Source organism: Siniperca chuatsi, linkage group LG24, assembly GCF_020085105.1.
Source record: "Siniperca chuatsi isolate FFG_IHB_CAS linkage group LG24, ASM2008510v1, whole genome shotgun sequence".
NCBI classification, from domain to species: Eukaryota; Metazoa; Chordata; class Actinopteri; order Centrarchiformes; family Sinipercidae; genus Siniperca; species Siniperca chuatsi.
This window is the reverse complement of record NC_058065.1, coordinates 15,269,478-15,291,585: the sequence shown is the minus strand read 5'-3', so window position 1 is coordinate 15,291,585 and position 22,108 is coordinate 15,269,478. Positions and strand designations below refer to the sequence as shown.

Genomic DNA, 22,108 nt, shown 5'->3' with positions numbered 1-22,108 from the left:
TTCTCCATGCAAGATTCTGTGTTCACTTTCTTTTTTCCAGCATTTGTTACAACTTTTGGTTACATTTTCATTCCTGTAAGGCCTGTTCCTATTATATCAAGCATAATGCTGTCTTCAAAATTTAATTTCCCGAATGGCGTTCCTCACTCAGGCTTGAAAAATTTGTCATAGAGTTGTTTCATTTTCATCATTTCAATGAGCTGGATTCAACACAACAGGTACACCATACAGCTGTTATTCTGCCAGCTCAGAGCAGAGTGTGTTGTTTGTTAGGGTAGTTGTTTATTTGTTCAGTTGGTTAACTGTCTTTTTGGTTAGTTTGTTTTTTGAAGAGTTATTTATCTATTTACCTCTTTGGTTAGTTAGTTCCCTGCTTCATAAATTAATTATTTGCCTTTATTGACTTATTTTGTCCTTGGTTGTTGAAGATATGTAAAACAGGAGGGTAAAAAATGTTTGATTTATTATTAAAATTTTTATTTCTTTTCTCTCCCCATACTTACCCCATACTTGCTGTTTTGTAAATGCAAAGTGAAGACTGTTAACTGAAAATAGGGAGCCCTAAGTGGTGTTGCACTAAATTGTCCCCAGACACTGTTGCTGCACTCTGATCAGTAACTCCCCCTGTGCAGCTGATAAGGTTAAGATTTAAAAGACAGAGAGGCTGATCCTAAAACAGCACTGAGAGACAACTTCAATCCCTGAGTGTTAAACTGATGCTTTTGTGTGTGTCTACATAGTATATTTAGAGTTTTACTCTATGGTGTGTGCATGTGTGTGTGGTTCTAGCACCTTTTCCTTTGTGCTCTTTATCTTCATGGGGGTTTCTAACCAGAAAAAAAGATATAACCAACCAAATAAACAAACAATCTAGTGATGTCACGTGAAATGAAGAGAAGTAAAGAAAAGTAAAGACAAGTGAAGCAAAGACTAAAGAAGTGAAATCTGGTCAAGTCAGAAGAAGAGTAAAGTGATATGAAGTGAAGAGAAAAAGAAAGGAGAAAAGTGATGAGAAGTGATTTCAAGTCAAAAGATAAGTAAAGAGCATTGAAGTGAAGGGATCCCAAGTCAAAAGAAGAGAAGTTAAGTGAAGTAAGGTGGAGAAGTCAAGTCCAGAGAGAAAGAAAAGAATAGGGAAGTAAAGAGAAGATTTGTTTTGTTTCGATACAAGCTTTCTATCCTGACCACAGGCCTTTTTTCGGGTTGTACCCACTGCTTTTCTGGTTCCACAGAGGTCCTTAGGGTGTGGTTGTCCACAGTAGTGCCTGAATCTACTTCAATCAGGAAGGTCTGTGCCTAGGCAAGGAATGATGGGTAACAGCAAGTGGTTATGGACCTGCCGGGTGTGATTACAAGGCAGACATGGCTACACATGCACAAACACACACATGTATGCCTGTACACACTCACACACAAACACACACGCACCCTCCCAGTCTCCAACACCCGATGAAAGGTTGTCAATGTTGATAAATTCTACAGCTTTAAAACCAATCTGCAAAAGGACACAGAGCCTCCTGCGGCTTCACATATACACATTTACGTTCATGCACACACACACTGAAACACACAGCCTAGAGTAGGGATGAATCAAGTTGGCAACATATCATTGGCCGCATACTTTTGTGTTGCTAGAGGTGGTAAATAAGACCAAATTGCCAATCATACTGAAAAATGCATAACTGTCTCTATCTATCAGTCGATTATAAATAAACATCACAATGAAAAAAAGAATTCATTGCTTAGAAAATTAAAAGGTAACTTCCCAGAATATATGCAAAACAATTCCATTTCTGCAAACGTGTCTATAAATCCATGCAAACTGTAATATATATATGCAAATATTAACTGCTCAGTTGTGATCATGAGAAAATCTATTTGCACACATTTACAATACGATTCAAAATTCATTGCAAGATTCATTCACAGTATGTAAAAAATAGCAACTTCATAGATCTTTTTATTATTTTAAATATATTTCCAACATATTTTGGGAAATTCTGTTGTTTTGCCTATGCATTGCAAAAACATTGCGAATCTTTGTAGAGTGAATGTTGTCTAAAGCACAGCTGGTAGACAGGTGTCATGAAGTCATGAAACAGAAGGTAGTGACCTCCTGCGCAGGAGGCAGGAAAATAATTTGTTATAGTTAGTTGCAGCGCTAATGTGGTCAAGAACTCATCTTGTTCGTTCAAACACTGCATTCGAGTAATGACTTTTTTTTTTTTAATAATTTCTTGATGGTTTCCCGGAACAAACTGTAATGTGGTACTAATTATAGGGAAAGACAACGTTCTGAGATATACGTAAATTGTATATATAGTATACGTTGAATTGTATGCTTGCCTAAATTAGAGCTGAAATGATTACTCCATTAACAAATTAGTCAGCAGAAAATAAATCTATAACTATTTTGATAATCAATCATTTATGTACTATTTTAACAAGAATACCTAAACTTCACTGGTTCTAGTTCAAATAGGAATATATGTGCTGGTTTTCTTAGCCTTGTATAATATCAAACTGGATATATTTTGGTTATGGACTGTTGGTCAGGAATTTAAACATGTCAGCTTGAGCTTTGGGAAATTGTGATGGGCATTCTTTGCTATTTTACACCATTTTATGGACCAAAATCAAATAAATAAATTGACAGATTAATGGATAATGAAGATTAAGACTCTTATTTTCAGCCCTGGCCTCAACTGTATGAACACCTGACTTGCTAAACTGACCCTAGGTTGTGCCAGCTTTGCAATTAATGTGAATTTCATAATTAGAACTGTACGAATTGAACACATTTTACCTAGAATTATGCATTTCTTTCAAGGAAACTTCCCAGGAAATTACAAAGAATTTATGGACCCATAAAATAAAGCTAAATTTTACAGTTTTTCATTAATGTGGTTTCAATTTGGACCTTAGGATACATGGATACATTATAATCACACAGGATGGTATGTTAAATATCTGGAGTGGGGTCTATACAGCACAGAGACAGACAGCTAGATTTAGCTACTACAGTCCAGTCATGCAGTGAAGAAAAACTTGGGTGGTCAAATCTGACACAGGTAACATAAAAAGAACAAGAAAGCCCAAAAAGACAAGGATATGAAAGTTTCACTGAGAAAGAATGCAGAAAAAGGGAGAGAAAAAGACGCTGATGTTAGGGAGCAAAGGAAAGCAGGACGTTTTTGGAGAAACTGAGACAGAGGGAGATGTAAATAGATTGGTAGACAGAGAGAGAGTGTGGAAAAATTGAAAGCAATGGAAGAGGAAAGAGGGAAGTTGGAAAAGGACAGTGAGAGATAGAAAGAGAAGATAGAGAGGAGGGAGGGGCATGGCAACCTCCCAAACTGGGCTATCTGACACCGCACACCAGCCATCCGTCAGGCCAGCTGACCGCTATTTCCAGCATGAGATGACCCACCAGCTGTACCGTGAGGGAGTAGGCGAGAGACACACACAGAGACAAGAGAAATGTGTGTGTGTGTGTGTGTGTGAGAGAGAGAGAGAGAGAGAGAGAGAGAGAGAAGGGGCTTTATTTATTCATTGAAGCTTTATTTAAGCAGGCAGGTCAGTCAAGGAAAAAAGCTATTTACACAGACAGACAGACAAGAGGAAATTCATGTCCTGAGGAAGCAGAGGGGGGAGATGACCTGTCCCAGTCCCTGTTTGTATAAAAAAAATCTTGACCCTACTGTCCACCTGTCTGTCTCAGTTAGTCTGTTTGACTCTGTGTCTCACCACCCAGTGGACCTGGGTGGTCCTCCGGTATTTACAAGCACTATAACAGGAAATAAAACCTCTGCGGCCTCAGCACGCAGCAAGTCAGGAGTCAGTGTCATGGTCACACATCACACAAACACTTTCACCCAGAACATTTTTAGCCCTGGGTTGGGCTAGGTGGCAAGTTAGCCTGGAAACAATTTAGTCCCAATTTAGTTCTACAAATGATTGCACTGTTGACTTTAAATGCAGCAAGGCGAGGCCTGGGCTAAACTAACTCACTGCAGAGTGTTGGTCCATGGGCACAGGATTGTTCAGGGGTTAAAAGGACAGTAAAGGGGAAGTTTTGTGTGAATTAAATACACAAGATATAAATAGCTTTAGAAAACAAGATCATCACATCAAAGGGAGTGGCAGCCTCTACAATGTTTTACATTGCATCCCTTCATGTTCTGTGATGAAGTCAGTGGAGGAAAGTAACTAAGTACTGTACTGTAAATTTTGAGGTACTTTTCTTGAGTATTTCCATTTTATGCTATTGCTACTTCACTACATTTTAGAGGGAAATGTTGTATTTTTTACTCCACTACATTTATTTGACAGCTATAGTTACTTTTCAGATGAACATATGATCGGTTAAATATACAATGCACTGTTAAAGATTAAACAAGTGGTTCTCAACCTTTTTGGCTTGTGACCCCCTTATACAGAAACAGTGTCTGGATTCAGATATCTTATTGTTAGCAGCTCCACCAAAGAGACATTTCCCTTCTAAACTTCTCACATGGTTTATAATGAATAAATAACTGTTTGAGGCCCAAAGATATCAAATTATCCAATATTTAACAAAAACGCAAAGATTAGACAAAAGTCCAGAACATATATACATGTATATATATACACACACATTATCAGAACATTGTTTCTTATTTCCTCTCCCATTAATCCATTAATCATTAATGACCCCTCAGATTTATCTTGTGACCCTTTGGAGGGGCCTGACCACTAGGTTGGGGCCTACTGGACTAAACTAACTATCTGTATATGAAGTAGTTAAAACTAGCTCCACCTCGAGCAGCTACAACAGTAAAATGCTGCTTATACATTGATGCATCAGTATTAACAATCTAATAATATTATATATATATAATATATCAGTCACTTAAGTAAAATTACAGATGAATTATCAGCAAAATGTACTTAAAGTTTTGAAAAGTAAAAGTATGCGTTCTACAGTAAAATGTCTGCTGTAAGATTTTGAATGCAGGACTTGTAATGGAGAATTTTTACACTGTTGTTTTGGTACATAAAGGATCTGAGTACGTCTTCCCATACTGGCAAAAGTTACACTACTTTTATTTTCTGGGCTCTCCTGGTTTGAGTTCACACATTATGATTTTTTTGCTCAGTATATTTTTATGCATGAAAATGTAGTGCTGTCACTTTTAATCTTGGATAAAAATTGTACTACTAACAGCAGCTGCATAAAGCTAAAGTCTTATTTAACCTTATTTTATTATTTTATTTGATCTTATTATTGTTTTTTTTTTCTCCTTATGTTTAGCACTTTGTAGCTTGTTTTTGGAAAAGTGCTCTACAAAAAGATTATTATATTGTTATTGCATTGTTATGTTGTGTTGGAGTGTGTTCAAATACTTAAAGGGGCGCTCTACCAATTTTACACATGAAGGTCAGTTTACTTGTCATGAGGAGTACTACTCAGGCTGTGAAAACAGTTATATAATTTCTTCTGTGGCTCTGGAGGAGCTTTGTAAAATCTGAGAAAATAACTCCGGATGTGTCATGGTGATGTTATCAAGGTTATTTTAAACCTGTCTCGTTGAAGATCCTCAAACTTTACTTGCAACTTGAAGTTTATTAAACTGATAGTGAATTAACCCGTCTTGAAAAGCCCTGAGGTCTATTGTGCAAACAGCACCACTGTACTGTATAAAGCATAGATGAAAAAGGTGATAAAATTCAGCTGTTTGTCTTAATTGCTCGTAATCCCCAAATACATAAAAACAACAATGTGGAATAACATAAAACAGACGCAGCAGTGTTCTTTGTCAGATCAGACATATACACTTAATTATAAGCTTTGACAATAAATGGAACCAGTGTGGTCATTCAGTCTGTGTATCACACTTTATCATAATCACATACAGGCAAGTGTACCACTCTCACTTTAACCAGTTCCTCCATCACATCTACACCAAACAGTCTAGATGGAGCCTTTGGAAGGTGTTGTGCTCAAAAAGAGAACAGATAAGAAAATATATCACATAATTCATATTTTGGCGTTTTCAACTGCTTCTTGCATCGATATATTGCAGCTGTGACACTTGTCAGCATAATGGAAAAGTTTGGGATTATTTTTGTTATCAGTGATATTGAGAATCCTCGCAGGATATTTTCGCACCAGTGGGCAGAGGGGTCTTTAATATTACATACACAAGCATATGGTCTCTGTCGCGTGCGCAGATCAATATACAGCAACACACACACTCCCTGGCTCTCTCTCTCACACACACACACACACACACACACTAGGGAAGCTTTGATCTCCTACCGGAGCGACACTTGATGATCTCACCAAACTCGTCCTCCACCGGCTCGTCGCAGTAGTCCTCGGGGCGCACACCCTCCGCCATCGATAACAGGGCACCGGGTGTAAAAGTTATAGGCTATGAGGAGGAGGGGAAGAGACCCAAAGTACAAATCCAGAACTAATGGGCAAAGGTAGAGCTCACGATATTGACACACAGAACCGAGCTCCGGTGAAGACGGGGAGGACGAAGGCAGGAGGAGGAGGAGGACCGGCCGGTCTGTCAGACAGGGACAGACGGAGCGGAGCAGGTGTGCAGGGAGGGGGGGCTGGGTATCGGGGCATTCCCACCTCTAAATAGTAGGATGCTAGGAGGTGGCTCTCCGCGGGCCCCCGTCCGTTTGGCGGACGCCATGCGTAAAACCCGACACCCAGCGGACGCATCAGTGGATGCTTATTTCCGCACTCGGGCGATGATGTAGTTGCAAAATATTAAGGTGAGTCAATCATGGAGTCAACTTTGACCTCCCGTGGGTAGTGGTCACGTGACAGGCCACAACCAATGTGAATAAATATATATTTAAGCATCACGATTTCCCCCATAACCTCAATCTGATTAACCCAAATGAGTTCAGTAGGTTACTGCTTACTTTGATGTTCACGGATTTGGGCCACAGAGTTTATAGCAGTACGGAAAGATGGGTTCTAAACTTTATTCTAAATTAGAAAAAGATAGCCTCGATATTCAAGAGCCGCAAATTAGGAAATAAGTTTAAAAATCGTATTTACTGTGTAGCAGACTGATTGTTTTTCGTTCCAAATGGAGAGAAGAGTTGTCTTTGAATGTTTAAATCAAAACATCACTTAAGGCCTGTATAGTATTTATCTCCGAGGGAAAAAAGGATGAAAGATGAAAGGTAAATACAAAAAAACTCAAATGTAAAATCAGTTGCAAAGGTCTCTTTGCTGTTCCTCTCCGGTGGGAAAGCGCACTGCTCTTTGTGGTTAGATGGCAGCGCAGTTACAGACTTACTAATATTAGATCTGTTGATAAACTGATATAGCCTACCCACTTTGGATTCCCCGGCTATTTAGAAGTAGGACTTGATTTACTGTAATGGAGAGTTGCTATTATTAGATATGATGATGATATGATGGATCTAGGCGCTGCTCTGGGCCACAATCTCCCGGCTACTCACAGGCCTGCGGGGGTGCTGTAAGTGAATGAGCTGTTCCAAAAACAGAAACCTCGGCACTGACTGGCATCCCAGTCAGCCGCCTACTGGTGCCCGGGGCTGCTGTCTGGACAGGGAGAGTCTGTGTGTGTGTGTGTGTGTGTGTGTGTGTGGGTGGGTTGGGGGGAGGGGGTGTTGTTCAGCTGCTCCACTTGGTGATGTTGAGATGAAGTAAGCTCGTTAAATTCACAGTAACACTTGTGTTTTGCTTACATTGGCTTTATTTTCTCATTGCTTTGGACCTGCTGTGAAATTTGTCAAAATAATTGCGAATTCAACGGTTTGTCACTGGCCACTGGTGGAAAGTGTCAAGTCTGTTGAACCTGTAACCACATCCAACAGTGACATCACTGTGTCCTGGAGTGCACAAGTTAAATCACAGGAGGTCAGGAATAACAAGATTTTCAGGGGGTGTTAATAAGTTACTCTTTAAATATATACTTTTTCTTTTCTTCTGAACTAATTAAACCCAATATGTAGAAAAGTAGGTGGTAATTCTCCACTTTGCCACAAACTGAGCGGGAACATTTAATGAAGGTGACAGAAAACGTTATGGGGGCTATACGTGAACAAATACAGTAGGCCTGTATTTCTCCTTTGCCTCCAATAAGAGAGGTTCAAATAGACATATTTGGGAGTGTAGTCCTGGATAATAAGTACTGTCAACACCAGATATAAAGCATATGAAAAATCATTGTATTTAACCATGTTTTACAGCTGGGGTCTCTGACTTTAATCATGTTTCTAAGCAACTCTGATAGTTGGTTTGTGGTGCTGGTGTGGTGCATCCATATAGGAATGCCTATTTAAAGCATTTTTTCATTGTTTTTTATGGATAAAGGTTTTATTTTCTAACTCGTTTTATGTCTCAGTGTACTTATGGGTAACACTTTATTTGGTTAGTCCACATACACATAGTTTATAGAGTATTTGTAACATTTCAACTGTTTCACTTTGTAGATTAACAGATTATCAACATATGTGACAATTCATGAATATACCCTAACCAAGATGTTTTTTGTGCCTAAACCTAACCAAACCTAGAAAACGGTTTTATTTATGAAACAGTTGAATTGTTGAATCTCAACTAATAAGCTGTTTAAATGTTACAAATACTCTATACACTATTTGTAAGCGGACTATCCAAAGAAAGTGTAACCTACTTACGTTATCTCCTGGCGTTGCTGTAATGTTTTTGTATTATGTGGGTTCACCCAAGAAAATTCCTATCAACTACACTGAAATGGCATTAAAGTAGGCTATTGAAAGCTGGGAGTGCCACAACACTATCTGACAGAGACTCACAGCAGGGCCAAACATGTGCATTTCCTGCCACTGAGAGAGACAAATCCACACACACATTGTTATCCTCAGTGATAGCCATTGGACTGAATATGAGTGGGAAACAGAGCTTTTTAGGCTAGAAGCAGAGCATTTGTCATTTTTTCACACTCATTCACATTTTTACAGCTTATGAGTATCAAACAGAATACAGGCCTCACAAAACTCCCTTTCAGATTAGTCTTGCTGTGTCCCAATTCCATACTACATACTAGCTGTATACAGTATGTACTATATACAAATCAACATATCTTTGACGTCAATCAAACTGCACTTTTAGATTTTGCTTTCAATTACAGAAATGTACAGACATGTACATTTCTATAATGCATGTACAGACAGAGACATGCTAGTTCTTCGAAAGTCAAAAGAACATTAAAAGTAAAAATTGAAGACATAATTTACATTGCCAGGGGTCTTACAATACAATCATATAGTCAACTAAAATGTTACTGATTTATTTTTTACACATTTAAAAGCAAAATGTCTTTTGTTAAGATTTATTACTTATTTTTTGTTTTCCGAGATTTTCCAACCTTTTGCAACTTATGTAAATGTTTTATAGCTGTGAGGGCTTCCATTTCCTTTATGGATTGCATATTGGGACAAGAGTGTCTGTATACTTTTTAGTCTGTATACTAACATGTTTGAGTATACTTAATTTATTCATTTCTCTAGTGTGAACAGGCAGAAAACCTGCTGAGAATCTGTATGGATTTGGGACACACTCAATCAGTGGCTCCACGTAGTCGTGGCAGAATCTGGACAGCAGGGGCCAGTATAAGCACAGTTTAGGGAGTACAGTGTGAATTTCTACTGTAAACTAGGCCAGTGAGTCTTGGAAAGATGTTTTCTGAAGACATCTCTCCAGGGCTGAGTAATCAACAAAGGAGCTGCAGTTAATTCTTAAAAACTAAATGGAGCATGAGAAGTAGAAATGATCCAGTGTAGTATTTATTACATGTTATTGTCAGATCATTTAGACACCCCCTGATTGTGTGTGTCAGTCTGAAGCTAAATGACACAGATGTTGAGTGTGGCAGACGTTAGGTGTACTTACCGTACTGATGAGAGCTAATCCAGGCTGACAAGGCATGCTGCTCCTTAACCGACCTCCGACGCTCCTGGAGGTTTTTGGCAGCAGTAGGGTTGGCAGAGAAATCATTTCACCGCTGGAGCCAGAGTTTCCAGTTTATCAGCTGTGCTATAAAATTAGCTCTTACTCTCCTCACTAACTGTGCTGTATCTGCTTTTTCTTGTGAATGAGCAATGAGGGCAGGTGAAGAAGTCACTGTTTTTACTTTCAGAGGCAAATTAATTTGGGATTATTTAGCCAATCAGCAGTCAAAAAACACAATTGTTTCAAAATGTCATTGTCAGGTGACAAGAGCAATACATGTCCCATTATGACATTACAGATTCTTGGAAAAAGGCTTCTGCTCCAGGGAACTGCTGCATTAAAACCAACTATTACTTAACTTTATGAGGTCTTCTCTCTTGCAGAGATCTTGATGTTCCTGGTAGTGAAGTGTGCCTGTCACAGCAGCCATAATAAACCACTTTACTTCGAACAACACGTCTTGGGCTCTTTTTGTCACTCAAAGGCTGTTTACAGTTGCCTTCACAGTGAAAAATAAACAAAATCCAGGCCTCTGTGGGGCTACATGTTGAAATTATGTTGATATGTTATTTTGTTGGAGACAGTAACTGTTCCTTTTTTCTCAAGTGTTTGCTCTTACTCTATGGAGCCTTTCCTTATGTTGGTAATTGGCACTACAACTCCTAATTGGCAGGAGGATTGTTAAAGAGGCAGGCATGAGAGCAAACTAGTCAAAAACTATAATAGATACAGTATAATCTCTAATGTGTTCATTCAGATTCTGAGAGAAAAGTAGTCCTCTTCCTGGAGGAATCTGGGTTCTTCTGAATTAATCCTTTATATACTGATATAAGGAATTAAGCTTTTATTTAGTTGTTTCACAGCATTCAGGGCAAGAACTATCACTGAGAACACAAAGGTCTCAAGTTTAAGTCAAAACTAGTTAAACTTTATTTAAGGTTTTTTTAATTCAGGAACTCATTGAGATCAAAATCTATTTTAAAAGAGAGACCTAAGATGAAATAACATACATTGACAAATATTACTAACAATATCAGTAAGTAGAACTTTAAAGTCCCTCTAGCTTCATTTTGTTTTGTATTCTTTCCAGTAGTAAGGTGCGTGTTACTGGAAACCAGTCTGTCCTAGTTCAGTCCACTTTTAAAGCTAACTTACCCTGTGATCTGGTGTTCTGGTTGCTTACTTTGAACTCAACATAAGATGTTGATGAGTAACTTACCCCCTGAAAATCTTGTTTTTGCTGAACATCAGTGGCTTAACTTTTCACCTTGCTGCAGTGATGTACAGGTGTACACCAGGGCTTGTCAGTACGCCATGACATCACTAAGTGCGTTTCTATCCACCTGTTTTTATGCACATTTTCAATTTGCACGTAAAAAAACGGTGTGGAAACACCAGAAATTCGGAACAAAAGACGGCATATCACAAAAAAGTTTTTACACTTGACTGAGGTAGAAAAGTTAATGTATTGATTAAAAGAAAATGTGACAAAGTGCACTGGAAACAGACTTAGCGAATAAATCATGACGTACATGAAGCATGCGACTTATTTGTCACTCAAGCTTCCACTGAAGAGATGAAAAACAGCAGCAGACAAAAACATCTGTGTGGAGCCATGAGAAGACTGTAAACAGAAATGCCATGTTTCCATCATGTTTTCTACATTGTTTTCCATCGGTTGAGGAGCCACAAACTGTTTATTTCGATACGCTCCACTCCACTCCTAATATTCACATAACAGTAGTGGATGGAAACGTGCATTAATTCACAATTTCTTTTGACAATTTTCTGGAAATTCAGTTAAACTTTGCAAATGCACATTTGGATGGAAACATAACTACTGCTGGGTGTGGTTACAGGTGCAACAGAGAACACTTCTGACTACACCCAAACACATCTGTGATGTCTAGTGTTAAATTACTCTAAATATCTGTGGTAAATGGTATCCAGTGGTTTAAGGGTAGTGTTAACAGCATGGGCATACAGAATATGTTCATAATCCAGTGTAGATAGTATAGTGGATTGTGTAGTTTTTTTTATTATTATTAAAGGAGAAGCAAGCTCTGTTCTGGTATAAGAGTCCAATTAGAATTTTTAGTTTTTGGGCGAGGTGTTCAACTATGGTTTTGTAGGACAATCTGCTACCTACTGTAAACTATTTATAAAGCTTTACTGTATCAATTAGATTTCCATTGTTGTGAAATGCATACATTTTGTCTTTTGTCTTTCAGAATTTAGAACAATACTTTAAATTATTAAATGGAGGTCGTCAAACACAGAATGTAACCTGGGAAAGCCTGGTTTGTAGTACAGCCGATGGCATACAAGATATCATCGGCATAAAAATTGACAGTGCAACTGAACTAAAGGCATACATATAGCATTTACACCTCAAAATGCATTGATTACCAAATTAATAAGGTAAAAAAGAATACATCTTTTTTTATGATGAAAAAGACCTAGGTATATTTTTAAGTCTTGGTTAGTCCCCTGGGTGCACTTGATTAATTTTACCTTAGTGGTAGCTTTCTCTTTTCAGGATGCTCTCACACTATGTGACAAGTTTAACTAGCATACCTGGAAACTACAGTGTATTATTGTAGTGTATATTGTGCTAAATTTAGCTAACAACATCTCTGGTTCTATAAGATAATACTGAAAGGGAAATAAGCATGACAGTAATCATTTTAGAACTGAATAAAGATGACTAAAGAAAGAAGACATGACAACAAAATGAGACTAAGACAGAGACATTCTGTTCAGTGCTTTAATGTGCCAACGTACAAAGAGATAAATGCTGATTACTGACATCTCTATAATGGCATCTAAAACATGCCAACACACATGCACACACACACACTTTTTCTCTCTCTGTCAAACACACTTACACTCTTCCTCTATCATTCACACACACATACTGTACATACACACCTCCTAAATCCCTATGCACATCATTAGACAGAGTTTCTCTCCAGTCTACTGGGAAATGATGCATAAAACAGAGCTGTCTGTTTGTCTACTTTTCATCAGTAAGTTTATAACCAAATAAATGCTAATAACTACGAGTCAGACCTGGGCTAAAACATACAAGGAACCAGCACGGGTCAGACACCCTGGGTCCACAAATCACAAGTATAACCTATTAAAGGGCAGTTGTGTTTTTGTAGCATGTCACCAAGCTCATGTAGTTCCCTGCAGAAATTACATTAAGGGGCCAAACACAAATAATCTTATTTACCCAGAACCACATTGAAGTGCTTCATTAAAAATCTTGTATGTATGTAGGTCATTTTTGAAACTGGTGCAAACATATTTGCATTGTCATTTAGCATCACAAGTTCATAATTACAACTGACATGACACTGATTTCAGCTCCTAATTAAGGAATCAAAACGCAGAAACTTTAACTGCATCTGCTCATTGCTGAAGGCTGCAGCCATGAGAAGTTAGGGTATATATATATATATATCTAAATATATTATCGTCACTTTGAATCTTGAATAAAAGACAGCAGCTGCACAATGTTAAACTGCCTGATGAAATAAAACAGTAAGTCTTTGATCTGAAACTATCTGGCAGGGGATTTATCTCCTTTAGATAGTGTTTATGTGTTAGGGTGCTATAATAACAGACTACCACTGTAAATCAACAGCATTTTCAGTACATCAAATATTTTATATCAGTTTCAGAGTTGCTGCTGACAAATCTGACAAATATTCTGCACAAAAGATAAAACATTTTAAAGTATTAAATTGTTATTTAGTCCTTCTATTAATTAATATGGGGATATTTGAAATTATTCTTGTATTTTTTAACCCAGGTCTGTTAAAGTGTTAGCGCCCAAGGCTCTTCAACACTACCAAAGCACATAGAAGTTTCTAGGTAGCAAAAACATCCTCACTAAGCTGTGATAATACAGTATTAAATACAGTAGCGGCCATATCAAATATCATACTGGTGGTGATGATCTCTATTACAGCACTTCTCTATTGCGTAAGAACTTCTGTTTCACTCTGCCTGCATGGAGTAACAACACACTGAGTCAGGTGACACAAAGTGCTTTGTCCTGACCTGACAGAAAATCTGGTGACCCAACAAAGGTAAACACTGATTAACTGGAGCCCCACCACTGAACACGGTGAAGCTGTGACATCTTTCAAACTGATAAAACACTGAAGAGCAGGGTCACATGCTGAAAAGCACCCGCTGACCCATATAGCTGGAATGACTAATGGAATAATGGCCCTAACAGTGAGCACTGTTTCTGTTGTTACTCAGTGCTAAATAAAAAGATGAGTAACTGTGACACCCAATCATTATATGTAAAGAAAATCCACATAAAATAATTGAGCATCGGGCGGCTGTAGCTTAGCGGTAGAGCAGGTTGTCCACTAATTGGTAGGTCGGCGGTTTAATCCTGGCTTCCCCCAGTCCACATGTCGAAGTGTTCCTGGGCAAGACACTGAAAGGCTGTGCCTTCGGTGTGGGTGTGGGTGAGTGTGTGTGAAAGATTAGCTAGTTTCTTTGGACTGATGAGCAGTTGCCATCAGTGTGTGAATGTGACATGTAGTGTGTGTGAAGCGCTTTGAGTGGTCGGAAGACTAGAAAGGTGCTATACAAGTACAGTCCATTTACCATTTGAAGTTTAGGATTTTTTTGCCCCTCAGAAGACCGTACTTTCATAAAACATCCATCAGTTCAATACTACTTACTAGAATATACACAGTGAATTTACAACATGAAGTTTATGTCAGCCTGAAAAGGCTTGTAATGTGAGATTAAGTGGCTTTAGTCTCCACCACATCCTGTCCTGCTCACAAGTGTAATCTTTAGTAACGCTTTACATTTCAGCCTGCAAATTACAGTGTAAATATTTTGTACATATAGGGTACAGGGGTAGGTATAGTAAGGGGAAAAGTACATGGAATAAGGGGATAACAAATTTGTGTTTAGGGGTTACCTTGAAAAAAACATACTGAAAGCACTTTTTAATTATCTAGTACATTTTAAACCTGCATTACTATAGTTGATTTTTTAGCCATTTAGAGGCAACAACATTGCCATATTATCTGTCACCTTTTAAGTTGATATGGCGAACAGTCAGCTGTCTATTTACACACCCATGAATGTAAGTCCAGTATTCACTCTCCTTTTGGCTCTGTTTAGTTTTCCACCAACTCCTGAGAAAAATATCTGGCTCTTTAGCTGCTAAATGCTCCGCTATGTTCGCCAGCTAGTCTCTTAGCTGTGTCTGTCTGTTGTTTGGTGCTGAGCAGGTAGCGTACAGTGGGTTTTTTCACTGAAAGCAGCTGCCTGCAGCTACTGGAAACGAAGCTGACGAGAGTGGTGAGAGTGAACCTAAACGATGAGCTGAAAGACACTAAAACACTCCGTAGAGCCGAGGGAAACTGCAGAATCAGGTGATAATTATCTGTGAGTTCGTCACTACGAGGGACACCTTTCACATTACACATATAGTAGTCATGTGATCCATGGTCAATTAAAAGATATTTATTATAGACGCTTAAAATAATTACAGGGCTATGCCTATGCTCTTTTAAAATAGCTAGCAGTCATGAAAAGGAGCCAAATACAGTACGTCTGCCACATTTACTTAGTTAAAAAAAGAAAAAAAAACTTCGCTACACTATTCATTATGCTGTTTGTTTTGTAAGTCTGGTTGTGAGTGGCAGTATATATATTAGAGCCGCTTAGCTTAGCTTAGCATAAAGACTGGAAATAGGGGAAAACAGCTAGTCTTGCTGTATGGATTAAACAATCAAGATATAAAGTGTTAATTAGTGAGCTATAGAGGTGCTGGTAGGTGGATTTTGTAATGCGGAAAGAACCAGGCTAGCTTTTTATCAACATCATTATCAATCTACTCTACTCTACTCGTATTTCGCAAATGTCAAACTATTCCTTTACTAATGGTAAGTACTCTGTATTCAAAAACTTTACTTTAGAATGTTTTTACAATTTGTTTGTAAATATATCAAAATAAATGATACCATAACAAATTTCAATATCAGTAGTGTTACTCCTTTTGACCCCTATTTACTGCCTTGTTACCCACAGCAAAAAGTTGTTACCCCCAATTCCCTAACCTATTCTTCTTCCCTTGTACTTGCATATTTATCCTGTTACAGGTACCCAGTAGGTACTTTATTGATACCCTGTATATACTAAATGTTTACACTGTAATATGCAGACTGTAATCTAAAGCATTACCGATATCTTCTTCCAGTCGCATCAGATCTCAGTCATTAATAAACTTGAATGTACTGATTTTAGAAGCACTGCTGTTGTAGTGTCAGGCATAAGTGCCAAAAACAAATATAACTTTTCCTCATCAACAACAGAAGAAATTATTTTGTCTGTGGTAAACATCATTGTGTCAGTTTATATAAAATAAATGGACTTCTGTCAGCTGCATGATTCATGTGGCGGCTGCACAGTTCTACATTTGTGAAGGTGGCGAGGGAGGCAGCCTGAATCCTATTTTTGGGTGATGGTTGCTTGACAGCTCCACGGTAAATATGTGACAATAGAGAGTACAGACAAGACACCGCTTGTGTCTCCAAAATGTCAGCCAGAGAATTCTTATTTTACATTCCCTGTGCACTTTTGAAATTACAGAATGTGTTCTGAAGGGATAATGAAGGTTACATGGTTTGGAAAGTAATTCAGCACATGGAGAAGTTGATTTTACACTTCAGCTGAGAGAAAACATAACTAGGTTTTTACACAATGAAAGCAAAAAATAACTATCACCTGCTTTATCGCCCAATCTAGAATTTAAAATCAGTATATTAGTTACAATATTTGCTTCTAACCCTTTTTGACACCCAGAAATTGCATTGGATCCATGGCTATCACCCAAACAACTGACGATTAGAGCCAAACCCTCAGGGCAGGGGAAACAGTGGAAATGAGATAAATTCAAATCAGCCTGTTGGGACATGAAAGCAGTGATTATCAGATCATCTTTTCTGTAAGGTGGTGATGCTTTGATGTAAGCTACAATCCTACTTTTTGTATACAGTATATGTGTACCAGCATCCATTAATACTGACATTTGATACTGGATGATATTGACATTTGCTTTTCCTGTGCCAACAGATGTATGCCCGGCTTGTTTTCCACCAAAATCTACACACACTGGGTGCAGGGCTGATCCATGACATTTACTGTAGACAAGGAGACAGCGGTTTGGTGTTAATGAAATGTGGCCTGAACTGATCCAGTTTAAAAATAGTCAGCTTCAGTGGCTATGTTTACATGCACACAATAATGCATCGACTCCTCATACTGGGAGTTAGGCAACTGTCTGATTGTGTCCTTGACAGTAATCCTGTTATTATGAGTTAAGTACCTTTTTAGATTATATAGTGATTTCTGACTTTCTAAAATGTTGCTTTTACAATACATATGCATATGCATTTACCAACACATGTAATGCAAATTCCAAATTTCTAAAAACACTTAGAATGCATCCAAAATCACTCCCTTATTTACTCATTGACTATTTCCACCAAAATCAACAACAGGATACTATATTAGTATTAGTACATTTACATATACACTTTTCCAGTATTGTGGATTTTGTGCATAATAGTAGTACTGCACTGGTTTAGGCCTACACTGGTGTAGGTATTGCTGATGCTAGGTACAAAACAGGTACACACTGTGGAGTGCCTCAAAACTCGATGCTTGGTCCCCAGTCCTTTTTTTCCATTTACTTTCTTCCTTCAGGTCATCTTATATGTAGACATAATACCAATTTCCACTTTTACGAAGACTTTTATCTAAGCTGTGACCCTGCAAACCATTTTCAGAAAATGTAATCCCTCCAAAACTGCCTTTGTAACATCAGTACGTGGATGTCTCAGAATTTCGAAATTAAAGACTAAACTCAAATGAGATCCTAATCATGGGTCCGGACAGTGAAAATTTCCAATTTTAAAATTGCTGTACACTCTGATCGACTCCTTCACCAGAAAGGATATATTGAACGATTCTGCAAAATTATGTTTGATGACAAGGTTTTGGGGTTTTTTTGTTTTTTTATTTTACATCCAATGCCAACATTTTGGAAATTCTACAATATTTACCCATGGAGAATGGTTAAAGTTAGGCAAAGATCATGGTTATGATAAATAAACTAAGGTTATGGAATGGTTAGGGTTACGCAACTGAAACACTCTTTGTATTACGATTGTAATATGGTTAATAAAACAGCGAACATTATTTGTAGATGTGTGATAGAATGCAAACTCTGCTCTCTTGCATGTAAGTCAGACACACTACACGTCCATCCACCATCCCAGCCTCCACATTCTTACTTTCCACTTTGCTACATATAGGACACACTATTTCCTGCGCTGGCACTGAATGTTGGCATTGGACGTAGTTTGTGCGGTGCAGAATTGTCCAACCTAAACCCTTGAGTAGTGGGCGGAAATAAGTAGCAAATAGGGAGTGATTTTGGATACCACCCTAACCTCCAGCTACCACTATCTGGAATAAAAGCTAAAGGCCACACGTCCTTTTCACCTTCACCTGAGCTGGGTACTTGTGCAACTTAAGTTCATGAAATGAGACAAAGGTGTATACATGCCCCAAGGGGTGTCTAGGAAAGTTACAGTTCCCCATATGTGTTTCTGTAATTGTACTTACATCAGCTGAGTGCATAATCGTATTATTACACTCAGAATGCAGACCCTAACTTTTTAAACTACTGATGTGCATGTAAACATGCCCAATTAGATACTATATCTGTTTGTGGTGTGTATAGCAGACACTCCCATCCACAAACAGGATGCAGAGCTGAACCAGAAGAGGAAGGATGCGCCGAACGTCACAGTGCAGAGAAACTCAGCTCGATAGGGAACTGAAATTTAGCAGACCCTTGGAGGCAGCTGAGCGAAGTCCTGCCTCACACCTCCGACCATGGCTAATCGATCATGACAGCTGCATGTGCACACCTTGTGGTTGCCGCGGTAACAGACAAGTGGGTCGATAACAGAATATTGAGCGGGTGTCTTTATTTTATTCCCCCCTCTTACTTACCCCCAAGAGGAATCTATCTGTCTTATGAAAAGTTATGAAGCGCAACTGTAGCGTCTGATCCTCTTCCATGTCCTTGTGAAAGTTCAATAGATGCAGAGGACTCTGAAAAACAAAATGCCACAACTCCTAACTAAGCACTGATGATGATGCACTGATGGAGCAGGAGACTGGGGAGTAGATTTTCAAGCTGTCCAGCCCGAGGATTTGATGTTTACAGGTGAAGATACACGTGCCTTTGCATGTGTATGCGTGCGTAAATGTGCAGTAAAAGCCTCCCAGTATTACATCCTGTTTCCTAAGTAACAGAGTCGATAGGTTGGGTTGTTACTAATGACATAATAAGAGTAGTTCTTGCAGTTTAGTTTACAGGGAAGAAAGAACGGAGGTGGCATTATCACTGTAAACCTCCATCCTTTGTTAATGCAGGGCTGTCAGTTCTCCCAGGTGTGTCACAAGTCCTAGGGATAAACTAGTAAGACCCCTTCCCACCCTCTGAACCCTCCCCAGGACCAACCTGGTGACAGTGGGGGTGTAAATTCAAATACCCACCAGTCTCAGCACTCACATTTCTGTTGACTAAGGCAAGAAAAGAAACCCCCATGATGTTGTGAAGCCAGCTTCACCACCTGAATTCCCCTGGGGGGGAAGCTTGTGGCGATACAGTTATTGGCTCAAATACGGTGTATAGTATTCCTTACAGTTCTTTGGAATTGAGCCGTTAAAGGAAAATATCCCCAAACCCCCTCCTCGCTCCCTGAATACCTGTACTGTTACCTATACTGTAACTGTACGGTTCTCAGCTTAAATAAGAGCTAATAATACTCCTCGTAGTTTTTTGGGTTGAGGCAGTAGAGGATTCCCCCACCAAAGGAGAAGATGGTTCCCCCCCAGGCCAGACCGTAGCCCCAGTTGAACTCGTGGTAGATCCTCAGGTTGATGCTCTCGATGAACTTAATGGGGTAGAGGACCAAGCTGCAGGCCTGGAGGACAACTGGAGGAGATATGCAGATGGTAAGTACAAGGCAAAGTATCACTTCTTAAAACAACAGCTATAGGAAAAGTATTATTTCTATAGATGGGTTTCATCGTAGGATAGGCGTGCAGTGTATTAGTAGTTGTTTTTGTGTCTTAAACTGCACAAATCGCAAAAGTAATGGGTGAAAAAGGTTCAAAATCCCCAAAAGGTGACCCTGTTAGATTGAGTGCATAATTAGCTATTCACGTCTAGCATTCTGGTCAGAGCGCTCGATTTTAATGAGGTGGTGGATAGTTTTTCACATAAATAGGTGAGGAAAAAATGTCTGTCTTAAGGTAAGACAGCTCACACTGTTACTGTGTGTTTATGGCTGTTAATGAATATTGCAAACACAAACTGAGGGAATTTCATACATGCTAATGTTGTTTTTTTAAATGCTAACTTTACTTGTATGACGGGGGGCTTCTGTGCTCTTAATCTGTGCTGCCTGTTGATGGTTTGGGACAGAGGTAATTTCTCACTACCTGTAGAGTTAACTTTCTATAGTAGTGGTGCTACCCAAATAGCAGCTAGTAGTGTTATCACTGCTTTAGCTGCCATTTCTCGTTGGAATTCCTTGTGTCATGTTAGCTGGCCAAAGCCGAGTATCAACAGATTTATGTCAACTTGTGGTGTGTAGTAAAAAATGTTTTGGAAATGCAAGTGCCACATACAAATTCGTCTCCAAAAAGTATTCTTACTGGTTTCTAGCAAGTTGCTTTTTTAGCTACGCTAGCAACATGGCTCTGGGGATGGCAATGTGGGTCGGTCGATCCACCACTTTAGTCAAGCTTGAAATTTCTCAAAAACAATTGGATGGATTGTCATCATATTTTGTACAAACATCCATGGTCCCCAGAGGATGAAGTGACTTTGGTGATCACCTGACTTTTCATCTAGCGCCATCATGAGGTTGACATTTGTAGTTTATGAACTAAATGTCTTAACCATTGTTGGATGGAGTTCCATGAAATTTGGTATAGACATTCATGTCCCCCACGAATTGTAATAACTTTGGTGATAATCTGTCATCTAGCACCATCATCAGGTCAAAATTTCACGTGGTGCATTGTTTATGTTTTTATATTGGGTTAGGTAATAATGAGTGGGACAGAACGTGATAAACATCTATGTAAGCACTGAAAACAAGTATAATATTAGAATAATTATTTTGATTGTGGTGAAAACCGGGGCAATTTGGTAATGAATGTTGAAAACCAGGACATTTTAGTGTTTTACAGATATTTGTTGGGACACAAATATCTGCTTGAAACCGGGACAATCAGGGGACAATCACGGACAAACCGGGATGTCTGGTACAGCCTCATGTAGCTGCTAGCCTGACTACAGACTCTTAGTTTTGTTTCTAAATAGTGAAAATGTCCATATATACAATGGTGTGCAAAAGTGTTTGCCCCCTTCCTGATTTCTTATTTTTTTGCATGTTTGTCACACTTAAATGTTTCAGATCATCAAACAAATTTAAATATTAGTCAAAGGTAACAGAAGTAAACACAAAATGCAGTTTTTAAATGAAAGTTGTTATTATTAAGATCCATTATTAAAATCCAAACCTACATGGCCCTGTGTGAAAAAGCGATTCCCCCGTTAAAACATAACTTAACTGTGGTTTATCACACCTGAGTTCAATTTCTCTAGCCACACCCTGGCCTGATTACTGCCACACCTGTTCTCAATCAAGAAATCACTTAAATAGGACCTGCCTGACAAAGTGAAGTAGACCAAAAGATCTTCAAAATCTAGACATCATGCCGAGATCCAAAGAAATTCAGGAACAAATGAGAAAGAAAGTAATTGAGATCTATCTGGAAAAGGTTATAAAGCCATTTCTAAAGCTTTGGGACTCCAGCGAACCAGAGTGAGAGCTGTTATCCACAAATGGCGAAAACATGGAACAGTGGTGAACCTTCCCAGCAGTGGCCAGCTGACCAAAATTACCCCAAGAGCGCAGCGACGACTCATCCAAGAGGTCACAAAAGACCCCACAACAACATCCAAAGAACTGCAGGCCTCACTTGCCTCAGTTA

General features: G+C 38.8%; 2 protein-coding genes across 18 annotated transcripts in view; both read right to left on the bottom strand.

Moving 5' to 3' along the window:
* dmd (dystrophin) overlaps positions 1-6,604 on the bottom strand; it is a 419,464-nt gene extending 412,860 nt beyond the window's left edge. For 13 of the 17 annotated variants that reach the window (XM_044188354.1, XM_044188358.1, XM_044188355.1 and 10 more), the window contains exon 1: positions 6,302-6,603. In XM_044188354.1, coding sequence (XP_044044289.1) covers positions 6,302-6,383 — 82 coding nt within the window. In that variant the 5' untranslated portion in view covers positions 6,384-6,603. Of the gene's footprint in view, positions 1-6,301 lie in introns of all 17 variants that reach the window. The other 4 variants (XM_044188364.1, XM_044188362.1, XM_044188369.1 and 1 more) reach the window with 2 other exon arrangements.
* Positions 6,605-19,003: 12,399 nt separating this feature from the next.
* The window catches only part of LOC122872304 (transmembrane protein 47-like), a 28,784-nt gene continuing 25,679 nt past the window's right edge, over positions 19,004-22,108 (bottom strand). Inside the window, exon 3 of the mRNA XM_044188352.1 lies at positions 19,004-20,036. Within this exon, the coding sequence (XP_044044287.1) occupies positions 19,858-20,036 (179 nt within the window). The 3' untranslated portion in view covers positions 19,004-19,857. The remainder of the gene's footprint in view (positions 20,037-22,108) is intronic.